A 16,012-nucleotide genomic window follows, 5' to 3' on the forward strand; every position below is an offset into this window, starting at 1 on the left:
TCGGGGCCCGGCGCGCTCGTTACCGGCTGCGGGGTGAGGGGCAGGAGGGAACCGAGGGCCCGGCCGCAGCTCCCTGCCCGCCCTGAGGCCGACTGCGGGCGCCGGACCCTCCGCCGAGGCCCGCGGCCTAGCGGCTGGTGCCGGGCGGGGGTGGAGCCGGGGGCCGGCGCTCGGCCCCCCTGCGGGCGAGCGGAGGCGGTGCCGCGGCCGGGCCCGTTCCGGACGGCACCGCGAGGTGGCGCTGTGGGTGCGGGGCTGGGGCCGTCCGAAGGCGGGAGGCGCCTCTCCGCCCCCGCTGTGGCTGCGGGTGCCTCGGACCGTCGGTCAGCGTCTGGGGGAGGGAGGGTGGTGTGAGGCGGGGTGTGAGCTTCCTGCGGCCGTTTGCGGGTATTGCTGCGTTACCGGTCGCTGCGCTCAGGGCTCCGGTGCACGTAGTGGAAAAGCTTTAAAAATCATTCTCCAGTATGGGTTACAGCTCGTTGTGGGGTTGTGCATGTCTTGTCTACCGTCTTCCCCCCCCCCCCCCCCAAAAAAAAAAAAAAAAAAAAAAAACCATAATGGTAAATCGCTCAATTTCTATATAAATTATATATATATATATATATTTATATAAAATAATTTAATTCCATGTGTAATTGTGAATAATTCATATATATTTGTATATTGGAAAGCGAGAAGTGTGGATTTTGCTCTAGTTAAGGTTACTAATACCAAACATACCTAAGCTTAGTCTGTGCTTTTAGTTTTATGTCTTTATATCTGGTAACAGCAACTGGGGAATGCGTTTTAGCCTGGAGTTAGCCCTTGTTTGTGTCCCTTTGGCAGGGCCAGTCATAGAATCACAGAGTCACTCAGGTTGGAAAAGACCTTAAATATCATCAAGTCAAATCACAACTTAACCATACTACCTTAACTCTAACAACCCTCTGCTAAATCATGTCCCTGAGCACCACATGCAGATGATTCTTAAAGATTTTTTTTTTCTCATTGCTGTCAGCTGTTTTATGTATGCAGAAACTGACTTTCAAGACCAGGCTATTTTAAAAAAGTGTACTGTCTATTTAAGAAATAATAGATATTTCATCATTTTGATACTTTCCTTTTTAGATCCTTTGCGTACTTTACAGTTAAAGACCGACTACCCCAGATCCTCACAAAAGTTATTGACACTCTGCATCGACACAAAAATGAGTTCTTTGAAGAACATGGTGAGGTAACAATAAGGTTTCTGCTTGCCTGGGATTTTGCTTTTCCCTAACTATTGGAGATCCCTTCTGTGCCTTCGTGTTTTCTGTTCCCCTTTATTATCCATAAGGTCCAATCTAAAAAGAAGTCCAATGTGTGATTCATTTTGGGATGTTATGCATAAAATGAATGTCATTCACCCAAATGTGTTTGGCTGAATCAAGCTCTGAGTTGTTCTGGGACTTGTGTGTGGCGGCTAAGGCTTATCACTAACTGATTTCCTGAAAGATTGCACTATGTTGCTGTAGGAATAAATGTTCAGAATAGGAACTTTTGTTCTTTGCTTATTTCAGAAGGGTGTTGAAGCAGAGAAGAGAGCTATATCCTTCCTTTCCAAATTACGGAATGAACTGCAAACAGACAAACCTGTGACTCCCCTAGAAGATGAGCTGCCCGATGCTGCCCTGTGGAACCAATACCTAGACTACCAACGTAATCTATTAAATGGAAATGGAGAACCAAGTTGGTTTCAGTCTCCTTGGTTATTTGTAGAGTGTTACATGTATCGAAGAATTCATTCAGCATTAGCACAGAAGTAAGTATTTAGTTTGGTGTCTTACTCTGCAAAACAGTATTGTTTCCCATTTTTATTTTGGGAGAAAGAAAGACTATAGGAAGTAAGATGACTCAGAATTTTAAGCTTTTACTATATTAATTTCCCACTGTCTCACACCTCAGATTTAAAATCAGTGTTTTCTACTTTCATTCAGTAGATTATGCCTCAGTTTCTTTGACTTAGTTTCTATGAAGTCTCTCAAGTTTGACTGTTTGGCTTGACCTTGCAGACTACTGTGTAGTGAGATCTTAGAAGTTATTTAGTACTTCTAAAAGTCTAGAATTGTGTCTTGAGGTATATGTTAACTTACCAATCTGTTGGGCATTCTAACTTGTTTTGCTACTGCTGGAAATCTGAAGTTCTTACAGCAGAACACCCAGCTTCAATAGCCCCTGTTGTTCATCTTAGTTCTAGTTGTGTTTGCAGCCCACGTGCTGCATCAACTTAAGGAGCTGCTCCTGGTTAAATATAACTTGGCAGCAGTTTGTTGTGCTGGTACTATGGAGAGGTGCCAATACAATGTAAAGGGATAGGAGTTAACATGTTTAAGGTCAAAGGCTTTGTGCACTGTGGAATTGTCCTTAGCATTATGGAGACAGAAACACAGTAATGGATTTCATTGTTTCTACTGGTATATTGCACAATTTGAAATCTTGTAGCAAAAAAATCTTCTGGATTGCTCTTAAAACAAACATTTTTCCTTAGTAAGCTTTACATTTCTTGATCTTTATTATTTGTCTGCTCTTAAGGATGTGGTTCAATCATTTGTCAAAAAGTACAACTGCAAATACGGTTCTTACTTTAGGTTGTTATTTCTAATATATTACAGGAGCTGAATTATTTTGTCAACTTTGTCATGTTAATTTTCTGAAGTCTTAGTTAAAAGCTTTCATAAGAATTACTAACCACTGTAAGAGACTTTGGTATGGGAGATGCGCTTCAGTAGGCAAAAATCCAATTAAAAATGGGCCCACAATTAACTGTGCATGTGAACTCACTGTGCTTTTTCACTTATATTTTATAGTTTTATCCATCTGTGTACAAAAAATGGAGTTCATAATTGTTACAGTGTGTGCAGCTGTGATAGAACACTTGTTCATTTTCAGAATATGTTGCTAATAATTTCAAGATGTCCTGTATGCTATTTGTTCCAGTAAGATATGTTATCAAGTTTTTATTAAGATATGCAAGAATCCAGCATGATGAGTTGAAACTGGAAAAATCTAGCAGGAGCCCTCACTGTGGCTTAAAAAAGCTGAGCTGTGACCTTTCCGTTTCAAATGTTTCAAGTTCTGTCATAGAAATTGTGGAAAGTATGTTTATACATTCATTCTCTTTTTATTTTTAGCCCACCTATTGGCAGCTTTGACGTATTTAAGGAAGGAAAGACTCAAAATTTCTTCGAATCCCAAGAGGCTATTATTGCTTTATGCACTTACTTTCAGGAACTTCTTAAAAACATCAAGGATTTAGATGAAAAGCAACTTCGGGGGGAACTTTTTAAGCTACTGCAGGTAAACTTGTAGTGCTTCTCTGTAACGAATGAAAACTTGAGGTTATAAAGAATCTGAGTTTGTATCGAAATAAAAATACAGCTCTTATGTTTGTAAAGATGTGATGACATCCTCATAGATGTACTATATTGCTACTTTGGGAATGTCTATGTTTTGGTCACCTGTATTAAGTTTGGTGTTTTCCTTATACCACTGATGTTCACTGTGTATTTGAAAACTTAGCTTGTTCTCCCTCAGAGGAAAAAAAAAAAAAAGAAAAAAGCATCTCTAAAACATCTGAGTCAATTTCCAGATGGCCCTTTTGTTGTTTAACCATAAAATTTTAAAGCAATTCATTTTACCATCACTTGAAAAATCTTTAGATGTAAGTGGGCCAGAAGTGCTTTAAAAGCTTATAACTCTTTTTGGAAAATAATGCATTTGGGTAGAGTACAAAATATCATAGGATTATGATAAGTTATGTTGTTGGCAACAATGCATGTGAGCTATTTGATCAGTCTTTGTAAGAAGTTCGTTAGAGTGTACTTTAAGTATTCATGGAAAAAAATATTATAAATTCTGCTTCTTATTCGACTTCATCAAATAAATTAACATGCTTTTATTACTCCTTTTTTTGTCTTCTCTCTGATGGTTTCTGGAATTACAGTGTAGAAAATATACATTATAAGTTTTCTGGTGTATTTATGTCAATCTGAAATGTCTAACTAACATGCTGATGCATGTTTCTGATGCCTGCATAAATGCAGAGCATTGTTTAGTTCCTTCCAAGAATATTTTTTTCAGTATTGAGATTATTGTACGAGAAGTTGAATTTTATTCAAACTTGGAAGAAAATGTGGATTTAAAGCCTTTATGTCCCTAAAATAGAAGCGAATAAAAATCTTTAGGTGTATGTGATATTTGGAATGTAACTGTAATGAGGCTTACCAACTGTGATTTTTGTGTGTTTTCTTTCCTCCCCCTCTTTCTAGGTGTCACTGTGGGGCAATAAGTGTGACCTTTCTTTTTCAGCTGGTGAGGAAAGCTCTCAGAAATCTAGTCCTTTACAATGCCTGGAAGACATGGTACCTTACATCCTAGTGAATGATATGGAAAAACTTTGGTCACTACTTATAAATGCCAAAAAAAGGAATACAGATAAGTGTACTGTTAGAGTTGATATAATCTTGGATAATGCTGGATTTGAGCTTGTAAGTGATCTTGTGTTGACTGACTTCTTGTTGTCAACAAAGCTGGCTGATGAAGTCCATTTCCATGGAAAAAGTATTCCGTGGTACGTGTCAGATACAACAAAGAATGATTTTAACTGGACTATTAAACAGCTCCAGTCAGCTAATCACATGTGGATGTCTAGATGTGGGATAAACTGGGAGGGCAACTTGAAAAAGGGCATTTGGGTTTACCAAGATCACATGTTTTGGACTTTGCCACATATCTATTCCAGCATGGCTGAGGTTGCTCCTGATTTGTATGCTGATCTACAGAAGTCAAACTTGCTTCTTTTTAAAGGTGATCTAAACTACAGAAAATTAACAGGTGATAGAAAATGGGAGTATACTGTTCCCTTTCATCAGGCCTTGAACAAGTTTCATCCTGCACCTCTCTGTAGTTTAAGAACGTTGAAATCTGACACTCAGGTTGGCCTGAAGCCTGGGCAGGGTGAACAAATCCAGGCTTCTGAACCAGAATGGATGATAAGTGGCAAATATGGGATAGTTCAGTTTGATGCTACTGCCTGATTCCAGTTAAACGGTTCCTAAAATTCTAACAGCTAGATGTAGAAGAGTTGTGACTCTTTTTTTCTGTTTGGCTTAAGCAATGATTTTTTGTTTGTTTTCCCTTTTTTCCAAATAATTGGTTGTTCCTTAAGACTTTGACGTTCCATAAAAATTTCTGAGCTGATTTTGTATATATAAATCATTCTGCATTTCAATATATACTTTTTTTTCTAATGTCAGTGGCTGATGTCTAAGATGAATATGTCTATTATTTTTTTTCCCTTATCTGTGGGTATGAGAGTTTATGCCGAAGAAGTGAAAAATCTACTTCAGAAACCATTTCCTTAATCACATCTAAGCATGTATTTACTTACTTCAGGATAATTTGTTCTTTATGTGCCATGCATTGCATGAAAGTTAATATTTTAGCAAGTATGTAAATAAATTCTTTTGAATGTGGTCATTGCAGGATAACATTTTAAAGCAGTTTGAAAGAGTTTACTTGTACCTAGACTTTATCACATAAATTACTTCTTACGTGTTGCTTGTGTCAATGGACAAATCACTTTCAGCGTTTTTAAATAGTTATCTTTATTTGAAAATAGTTAGCAGTATATTAAGATAGATGTATTTAGTAAATATTGATTTAGAATTTGAAAACTAAATTTTTTAATTTTAAAATATGAATGAATGTTGCTATTTATTTTGTTGGTAAGAGGAAAGTTATCCTGCCTGGTAAGAAAATCAGTAGGAAAAAGGACAATTTCATTTTAAGAGTGTGGAAGGTATTATTTATTTAAGGGTCTCTACCAAAAACAACAAGAAAAACAAAGAAAAACAACAACAAAAAAAACAAACACAAGCTTGAATTGAAGGTGGCCTTTACATTAGTGATTGTGGTTGAAACATTTTTGCCTCTTTCAACTTATATGTATTTTAGAAAGATACCACAATCTATATTGGGGAAATGCAACCTTAGTTGCACTGAGAAATACAGTAAATGTTAGAGATATATGCCATACAGGTTGCTGCTTGGAGTTGCATCCCAGTTTCTTCTCCTCTACACCAGTGTCAGGATACCTCACACTGAAATTGGGTAGGAATTCAGTAATATTGTTGGGATTTTTTTTTTTTTTTCCCTTCCAGAATGTAAGGAAAGGAAAAGAACTTCAGTAACTTCTAAAAAAAAAAAGAATTAAAAATGGATTCTCTCAAGTCTTAAAGTACTACTGGAAATAGGGCCTTTTATTAAAGAGCTGCAGGTTTGTTGGGAAATGGTGGTAAAAGTCTGTCTTTCTGTCTGTGATGTTGTCCAGGGCTGTGATGTTGTCCAGGGCTTCTACGGCAGAACTTGCCACTGGTAATCAAGGACATTGTTATTGAGAGGAAGAGTAGACAGAGAGGAAGAGTAGATGATAGGTAGAGAATCTTCCCCTTCTGTTTTATAGATACAGTGAAATATTATACAGTGAATCAGAGGACACCAAAGTGTCCTTACTTGACTACATTCTGGAATGCTTTGGAAAGAGAGTTAGAATGACTATATGGTGCAAGTTGGATTAAAGGAAATTTCTTCACTCATGGTTAAACTAAGATAAGGGTAGACTTTAGTAGGTCTAAAGAAGTTGGAGAGGGAAGATGGAATATTTTGTAGCTCTTCTGGGTTTTGAAATAAAACTGGAATCCCCTTGTGCTAAGTGAAATGCTGAAGATGCTGGCAAAGCATGCCTCGTTTATCATTCTGAAATGGAGAGAATGAGTTGCTGCTACAAGAGACTGTGTTCATATAATAAAGATCTATATAGTAGTTGAATATGCTCCAGTTACTCATGACTTTGATTATTTGTGTTTGTGTTTTTCTTTCTTCTGATATCTGAAAGTAATATATTTTAAAGTTGCAAGGTCAAATATTCAAAAACTAAGATGGTATGAATTTCTTGAGGCAGTGTGATATTGGAGGTGGGGCTCTAGTTTTGAGAGGTGGGCTTAGTGCTCTCCATCTGCCTTGTACCACTGGCTTAGTAATCTTAGAAGATAGTTTGGTTTGGTTGTGGTTGGACTGGATGATCTTTAACATCTTTTCCAAACTGAGCAGTTCTATGATTCTATAATCGTAAGTCACTTGATTAGAATGTGTAAGTTAGAAATCCAGTTAAGAGAGCTGAAGGTCAAATAGCTCATCTTTGTCCGGAGGAAGCTCAAGGAGGCTCCAGCTTTGGTGCTTTGATAAAATACATAAACGTCATGATGAATTTGAACATTGGAGCCTCAGTTTCTCATCTTTGAGGATGCTGTTAACTTATTTCAAATGCACTTTGAAGCAACAGCTTTGGGTCAAGAGTGCATACAAAAGTAGATGTTGTGGAATGTGTGCAATAAAAACAAAATAATTAATGAAAGAACCTGATTTGTTTGTGTACAGATTATTTGTATGGTGCTCACTTCCTCTGCTGAAGAGGTTGAAAAGTGTGTAATGAACAAGAAGAAAAAAGGGTTGTTTCACTGTTAAAATATTCCCTTTGCTTAAGAGGCGAATCTATTTCCAGTCTTTGCAGATGCTGAGAAACTTGTTTGCGTTTTTATCTGGCTATTAATCTGTCTCTGTGTTCCCAGGTTGCTTTCTGGCTCTCTATTTCTGGGAACTCCATGCAATAAGTACTCTGAAGTCGTGATAAATAGCCCTGCAAATTCTAAACCACTTAGGAAATGCATCAGTGGTTGCATGGTAGTACTGAGTCTTCTTGTTGGAGACCGCTGTGTTGATGTTTGTGGGGAAGCAGGATTTCCTGAGTATTGTAAGACATGTAGTTCTTAGATTAGCACTTGAAATGTAATGTAAAGCATGATACCACACTGAGGGGAAAAAAAAAAGTTCTCCAATTCATAAAGTGAGCATATATTTAACCCCACACAAAGAGAAGTCTGGAAATTTACATGCGACAATTACATAAAGAATGCATAGCCATATCTTCCAAATTGCTTGGCTTCCTATAGCTGTAACTGTAAAGTACCATTTATAGACAATTTAGTATGCATCATACCTTTCTGTTTTCTGGTTGGCTGTATTGTTGTAAAATTTGCATTGCTGATAAGGAAAAGAAGTGATGCTGAAATGCCAGTGTTATATTCTCCCATGCCACAACATAGTATTATTCTGGTGAGGCACTGTTCTCCCTGCTGAGCTAGTTACAGTTTAATTGAAAATACTGTATCCATTTAGGAAGTCCAGTTATAGATATTCAGTGTTAACTACTTGTGTTAATGCAGCTTTGTGAAAGGCAACATGCATCTACAGCACTTACGTGGAATTTACTATTATTAGTACAAAGCATATATTATAGCAATAGCTATAATACTGCATAATTATTTTCTTGAGTCTTCAAGAAAGTTGCTTCTGTACATCAGTCACAACTGATTGCCCAAAATGCTTCTACAGCGTAACTCAGGAGCTACTGATTTGTATAACAAATTCTTGAGGTTTTTTTCCCCTTGATTACTTACATCAAAAATAAGGGCATTTTCAGTGATTCCAAGGACCACAGACCAGTGTCTTCTGACTCTGTTTTTTATTCTACCTTTTGAGCAACTGTATTTGTAAATCAGTTTTTGAGAGATAACAATGACGTTCGTCTGTGATGAAACAGTAGAAAAATAGTGTCATAGGCACAAAGAAAACAAATATATGAAACTAAAGACTTGACAGTTCATTAGAAAGGATATATACAATAATTCTGTATGCATTTGAAGCTGTAAGATGAGGCTTTGTAAAATAGATGCAGAAAATAAGTTGACTGTGTGAATGGATACTGTTTTAAGAAACAAATTCTGTAATTGTGTGCAAATGTCAAACTTCATACTGTTTTAATGGCTGGAAAACTAACTTGAAATAATTAAGGTTTAAGTTCCTGGTATTTTTCCTCTGAAATAGATTTTATATAATGCCAATAAAGCTTATTTATCCACTTTTGAAAGTGGTTCTGAAAGAAATAGATAAGAGTACCTTATTTTTTTCCTTAATACTGCCATGACTCAATAAAAGTTTTACCTTGTTACAGTGCCAATTGTTGTTTGTTTCAAAACTTTGAGAATATGTTGAAATAAATGTGACAATTTCTTCCTAAGGTTTCTTCCTAAGGTTAGTGCAGCTGGCAGAGTTACCAGTGTTGTTTCCTAAACTGATAGGTGCTCCATATGTTTTCAGCAAAAATTGGAAGTATTTCAATGTTTCAATCCATGCAACTACAGTGTTTGAAAAAAATTGTTTTATATATGCTACTGATGTTCTCAAAACCTTAATTGTTACTATTGAAATAGTTGCTTTAAAATTCACAGTGTATTTCAACTTATGGTTGAACTACTCAATTCTTTGTTTGACATGAAGTATATTCATCCCCAGTATTCTGTCAGCATATGAAAAATATTCACTCTATTGCACAGAAATTACCATCATTATGTGTTTTTTTTACTCTAAAAAATTACATTGTATATAATATAATAATTCTGAGGTGGAATTTTTTTATAGAATTGCTCATTTCTAATTCAGTATTTTGTTTGCTCAGAAGCCTTGTTTATCCAAACTTACAGAGCAAAAGTATAGAATGATTTTGTTTTAAGGCAGAAATAACCTATAACTAATCCAAAGAGCTTTGAAAGAAACTGAAAATGTATTGTTTGAAATGTTTTTTTCATTTCTTTACAAAATGGCAGCCAGCACAGTAGTTGAGTTTTTCCTGTACGGTGGACAACTTGTGGTGGTAGTGGTATTTTTTGTTTGTGTCCAAGAACAGGTTTTCAAACTTTTCAAACCTTTCTGAAATTTAATAATTTTTATTCTAGCTGATTCAGATGCATTTCTATTTCTGTTACCCTTGGAAATAGAAGGGGTACATTTATTTCATAAATCAACACAGGCTAATTAATTTAAATTCTGGTTCATCTTCACAGTTGTGAATTCTGCAGATAAATTCTAAGGAGGTGTTTTATTTATACTTCCTATAGTTGTTTGGCTCATCTGTCTTTTTCTCCCTCACTTCTATGAAATAACTGTCCCAGCATGATTGTATAAAATAAACGTATTTAGTATTTCTGTGCTACGTTTATCAATTTCCTGTGAACTTCTTTCAGACTTCCTATGAAGACATTGTTACACTTGCACAAATTTTTTCGTCTTTTTCAGGATTCTGAAAAAATCCATTTCTTTCAAGTCTTTAATGAAGTCAAATATTTGGAACTAAGGAGGAAAATAATGTAAGATATACAGAGATGTGTATTAGCGTGTTTAATGATCCCTCACAATGTCTTCATCAGTTCATGTGAAGTTTCATGTGGGATGAGGATGGAGTTAAACTCAGTATTTCACGCACATGCACACACACATAAAACAAACAAACAACAACAACAAAAAACCCCAAACACCTGCTATTTTGTTTAGGCAGAGGAAGAGCTACACTTTATAAGGCTGGTAAATCCCTAAGTTGTCTGCTATCAGATTTCCAGTAGTACCTGGTACTGGACATAACTTACACATACATTCGTAATCCTATTAGTTATATTGTCTCTCTTCTAGTTTTCTTGATAATGTAAATGCATTAATATCTTTTCTACCTTGAAGTCTGTAAATGCGTCAAGAAGTTGCCTCCAGAGAGGCAGTATCTCCCTTTAATCGAAGTCATAGGTTCTAGCATTTGATCTCTATATCTGCTGCTAGTCGTGAGCTAGACTTTGGTGTCAACTAACAGAAGAGAAATGAGAATAAGTTCTGTCTGGAATTTTTTTTAAAGGAGGTAAGTTGAAAATAAGGCACTCAAAAAAGAATTTCTGTGCTGCAGGATGTGATTTTTGGTGATGAGTAGTGGGTAGCACAGGTTGGTGTTGGACATACTGAGTATCTGGAGCTGATACCTTTGTGAAGGCAAGAATAAGTCTTGGCTTATCATCCCCTCTGACTCATGCACAGAGTTTGTAAAAGTTGTTGTGGATGCCCCATCCACGTTCAAGGCCAGGCTAGATGTGGCTCTGGGCAGCCTGGTGTAGTGGTTGGCAACCCTGCATGTAGCAGGGGGTTGAAACTCGATGATCATTGTGATCCTTTTCAACCCAGTCCATTCTGTGATTCTAAGAAAAATGTGTTTACAGTTATTTTAGCCAAATTTGAAGACAAATCCTGAAGATTAAATTTACTCTTTCTTCTGGAGAAAGAGATTTCATTTTTTCTTTTAATGTTGCTAATGTAAGAGTCTCTTTTATCTCAGCTCTATTTGCTTTTGCATGAATGCATGAAATGCATATATGTATTCACCGTATCATTTGGAATTGATGTGCATAAAGAAACCAAATACTTCACCTTTTCAATATGCTACTGATGTAAATGGCTTGAGGTTAGTAGGCTTTCTTTATATGGTATCCATCAATCAAGGAGTATTATTTTCAGAATTAATATTTTGATTTAGCCTTTTAATCAATTTTTATAATGTATTTTTATATGACAACATCTGAAAATAGCAGAATTAATGAAACAAAATTTTCTGCTTAAAGATTAGAGTGACTTTATTAAGTACATAAACTCGAGATTTTTGCATAACTACTTTGTCAGGGTGGTAAATCCCGTCCATGTATTTTCTGTAATAGAACATGAAGCATTTCATTCAGTGTAAATGATTCCCTGAAATTATTTTAAACTAAACATTCAGAACTGATGTTTCTTAAGTTTTTATGTTTCCCTTGTAAAGAGAAACATTGAGTCCTTTTTTGAGAGCTCTGCTTATAGAATTTAGCAAATAAGCTTTAAAATATTTTAAGATTTATGATGCTGTAATAAGATACTTTTTCTTAGTGGAATGTCTTGAAGGGCAGGTATTGCACTCCCTCAAATTATCACAGTCTTTTCAGTGCTGTATGAAATTTCTGCTTTTCCTCATCTTTATTCTTTCCCCTTTTGTTATTCTCACTACAGTTTAGTATATATTTTTTTAAATCCAGATAATTTTGTAGCATATAATATTTGCTATCTCTACATCACTAAGAATGTAGAAGTAGTTGAAGTTTGTCTCTTGAACCAGCTGTGGCACTGCAGGATTAGTGATGGGGGAAGAAATGCACTCAAGCACATAAGAAAGTTGGGAGAAAGTTTCACGACGGTTTAGCTACACATCTGTACAGTGCTCTGGTAGTGGGATAGATTGTGCTATAGTCAACTACTAAACAAGAAATCTTTGTCTACATATGTGGAAGGTTTATGCTGGCTTTTATGTGAAACTACCTGTACAAATTTAGCCTGTCAAAAAATACTGAATATATTTGAATTGCAGAATGAGTTTTGACTGGCTCAGTGCTTTGTAGCATGTGGCTATAGCACCTTTGATTTGGGTGCAGCAAAGCCTGCACCACTGAAGCACAGTGTGAGGCTGTGCTCGCAGCAACACTGGCAGACCCTGTGCTGAGCCCCTTGCTGCACCCTGCTAGTAAGGAGCTGTTCTGTGTCTGATTTAGCCAGCCCTTATCTTTCGGAGTGATGCAAGGAACAAAAATATGATGTGCTGGTACTGCCTGATGTAGTTAGCTACTGTATATATTGCTCCCAAATTACTTTTCCTTATTCATTACTACCTTGTACATGTTTTGCATTCACTCTCTGACCTTCCCCAGCTTGGCCTGTACTGTATTTTTCTCTGTACCATTTCCTTTAAAGTTCCAAATCTGCTATTGTCTTCATCAACATTATCCAGTCATTCTTCTCTTTTATTTAACAGCATTTGAAATTGTAACAACCTGGCTTTTCCCAACTGCTCACTGAGATGGGGGCACATGGCTACCTCTGCTGCATGTTGCCTGGCCATGGCCTCAGCACGACTCAGCCCCACACCTGCCTCAGTGTTCTTTCCTTGGCGCTATTCCCGGTCTTATTTTCTCTCTTTAATACATTCTCCCCACCCCTCTTCTTTTATCTGTTCATTGCACATTGCTCCATGAGGCAGATTCCATCATCTAGCTCTGCACTTTAAGTGATGCAAGGTCTTAAAATATGGTGAGTATCTACATTGGCACTGCTGTGTGTGGACAGGGAGAGTTCTGTTACTGGCAGAAAGAGTGACATAGCATCAGGTGCACAGACAGGAGGAGGGAAAAAAAAAAAAAAAGAGCAGACTTGTATGTTTAGGTAGCAGCAAACTGTCCTTAACACAGTCTTCCTTTATGTTGAGTCTGCAGCCTGAGAGTAGTATACATGTGCGTGTCTGTAAATAATGAACTGATCATTTACAGCTCTCTTCTAAAAATGAATAAATAAAAATAATACCAGCCCTAGCTTTTCCATTTTCTTCTCTGGAAGAAGAAACTGAAAGAAAGGTGTCATACATCTTGACTTCACAGTGAGTCCAGAAATCTGCTGAGATTGCCCTGTTCCTTGGAGGCATTTGGCAGGCCCAATTAAGCAGCTCACAGAATCTCCACAGTAAGTGATATGCAGCAGCAATATACCTGCACATCTGAAGGCTTGTGGTTTTTTTTTTTTTTTAATGCTAGTTCCTTCCCATGTTTATCTACTTGATTTGGAAGGCAGGTGAGGAGGAGGGTCTCCCTTGTCAGCTGCAGCTCTTTGCTGTAATGAAGGCAGCCTTCTTTCCCCATGCTGTGTGGAGAGATCATCTTACAGTTCTGGAGAAGAGACTGAAACTGCCTGAGCCAAAAGCATGGTGCTAGTCGAACATCATTTACTCTTCACCTTCAGTTCTGAAGGAGAAGGGCAGTTTTCTCAGATTTATTGAAGTTTTGTTGGTCAGTGTTTACTTGCAGTGGAAAAATGCTTCTGTGAGCTTCCTTTCAAAAAGACAGTTCACTATCAGGCACTGAGCTCTCTTTCCCCTTTGCAAATCAGAGAGAACCTCTTGTGTTTTCCACCTTCTGCTGGTGGGCCCAGCTGCTGCTGCTGCTACAGTTTTTGGGCTCTGTTTTCCATCAACTGTGTGGCATATGACTCACGCCTCTTGCCCGGCAGAAAAGGCTCTGGGTGTGCTGATTGGCAGCTGGCTGAATGTGAGCCCACAATGTGCCCACGTAGGTGAGTCAGCAGCAGCCTGTCTTGAGTCAGAAAGTCTGGCCAGCAGGACTGAAAAAGTGATTGTCCCCTTGCATGTGGCATTGGTAAAATCATACCTTGAGTACTGTGTTGTTTTGGGTCCCTCAGTACAAGGACATTGTGTTACTTGAGCGTGTACAGAGAAGAGCAACAGAACTAGTGAGAGGACTAAGAAAACAAGGCATCTGAGTGTGGCTGAGGGATCTGAGGCTGCTTAGTCTGAAGGAGGCTAGGGGACACCTCATCAGTCTACCTGAAAAGAAGCTGTAGTGAGGTGAGTATTTTTCGGTTGACGAGTGATAGCATGTGAGGAAACAGCCTCAAGTTGTACCAGGTGAGGTTTGGATTCAATATCAGGAAGGATTTCTTCACGGCAACATTGGTTAGGCATTGGAATGGACTGCCCAAGGAGGTGGTGGAGTCCTCATCCTGGAGGTATTAAGAGATGATGTGTGGGCATGATGCTAAGGGACATAGTTCAGTGCTGGGATTCAGGCTGATGGTTGAACTTGATGATTTTGAAGGTCTTTTCCAACCTAAATGAGTCTATGATTTGATGAAGGTGGCTTTGTGGCACCATAGTTTGATGTTGTCATGTTTTAAAGGGGAAAAGAAAAAGAGACTGGCTGTAATGGGGAGGGTGCATGCATGTTGACCTTAATCTTCAGACTCAATATTAGATTTACTGAATGTGTGCATTCAGTTTTGCCTCAGCCCTCTTCTGGAGCTAGTTTCCTCTCGTTGTGGGGCATAGTTCACAGAAAATATTGATTCAGTATGCATATATCTCAATATCCAAGTAGACGACAGTGTTATTTCTATGTTTTCTAATGCTGTGGTGGGTGAGGGCTCACGTCCCGCCGGCTCCTGCTCCAATTCCGGAGGAGCAGCAATGGGAGCTGGAGGGAAAAGCGCGGAGCCGCCCCGGTCCCGCTGCCCGCCCGCGTTGCCGTGGGAACGGAGTCGCTGCGGCGGCCGCCATGAGCGCGTCCAGAGCCGGGTCCCACGCAGCCTCGGCCGCCCCTCGGCTCGTTCAGGTATCGGCCGCGGGGCGGCGGCGTCTGCCGGAGTGGGGAGGGCTGCGAGCAGCGGCCCCTCTGGGGTAGTGCGAGGCGCGGTTTTGGCCGAACGCCTTCCTTGTGTCCGGTAAATGCGTTGGCTGTTTCTATGGAGAGCGATTGGCCGCTCGTACGGGTTATCTCTTCAATTATAAATTTAATTTCGTCCCGTGCTTTTCTTTTAAACAGTTTCTGCAGCTGCGGGGCTTTATGTGTCGGTGGGCACATGCTTCAATCCCACCTCAGTGTGCTCCGGCCGATCCTTAGAGCTTATCTTTCCAGATTCAAGGACAAAAGTTTTCCTTGTTAAGTGCTGCAAAGGGAGGGTCCGTCACGGAGCAGGAATTCACGGTTATCTGAGAATTATTTCTGTGTTTCTTAATCCTTTGAAGTTGGTTTGCTGGCTTTGATGTAGGTTTAAAGGAGACGATCCAGGATACGGCTTGAAAGGATCCAGTTCATTCCTACTGAAGATACAGCAGGAGACTTGCAGCAGTTTCTTATTCTGAAGGGAGAGCTCTCAGTGCACAAACAGCTCAGTATATCCCCAAAAGCTGAATGGCACTTGTGTAGTTGTACCATATTTTTCCAGGGCACGAGGTCAACACACGCAACCTCTCTTATGTAAGACTGACTGCTGTTCTCTTCAGTAGGATTGCTTTGACCTGATTGCAGAGTTTTTGTTAATGCTGCTTAATTATAGAGTTGGCAGTAACTCCATCCTGCATCCGACTGACCTGAAGTCAGGCAGGCTGTGAAGGTAGTAATGTCTGTGAACATAGTAAATAGTGGGCACTCAGAAGTGTGTTAGTAACTATGTATTTATAAGTTGTTGGACTCAAACAGCA

The 16,012-nt window shown here is 38.7% G+C and overlaps 1 protein-coding gene across 13 annotated transcripts in view; it reads left to right on the forward strand.

Annotated features, from left to right (window-relative positions):
• The window catches only part of LOC116241303 (coiled-coil domain-containing protein 170-like), a 68,811-nt gene that overhangs the window by 136 nt on the left and 52,663 nt on the right, over positions 1-16,012 (forward strand). For 5 of the 13 annotated variants that reach the window (XM_090135589.1, XM_031611903.2, XM_090135591.1 and 2 more), the window contains exons 2-5: positions 1,108-1,213; positions 1,539-1,780; positions 3,150-3,315; positions 4,287-4,379. In XM_090135589.1, coding sequence (XP_089991715.1) covers positions 1,108-1,213; positions 1,539-1,780; positions 3,150-3,315; positions 4,287-4,379 — 607 coding nt within the window. The other 8 variants (XM_031611916.2, XM_090135593.1, XM_090135594.1 and 5 more) reach the window with 7 other exon arrangements.

Source organism: Phasianus colchicus, chromosome 2 (assembly GCF_987193195.1).
Source record: "Phasianus colchicus chromosome 2, bPhaCol1.hap1.1, whole genome shotgun sequence".
NCBI classification, from domain to species: Eukaryota; Metazoa; Chordata; class Aves; order Galliformes; family Phasianidae; genus Phasianus; species Phasianus colchicus.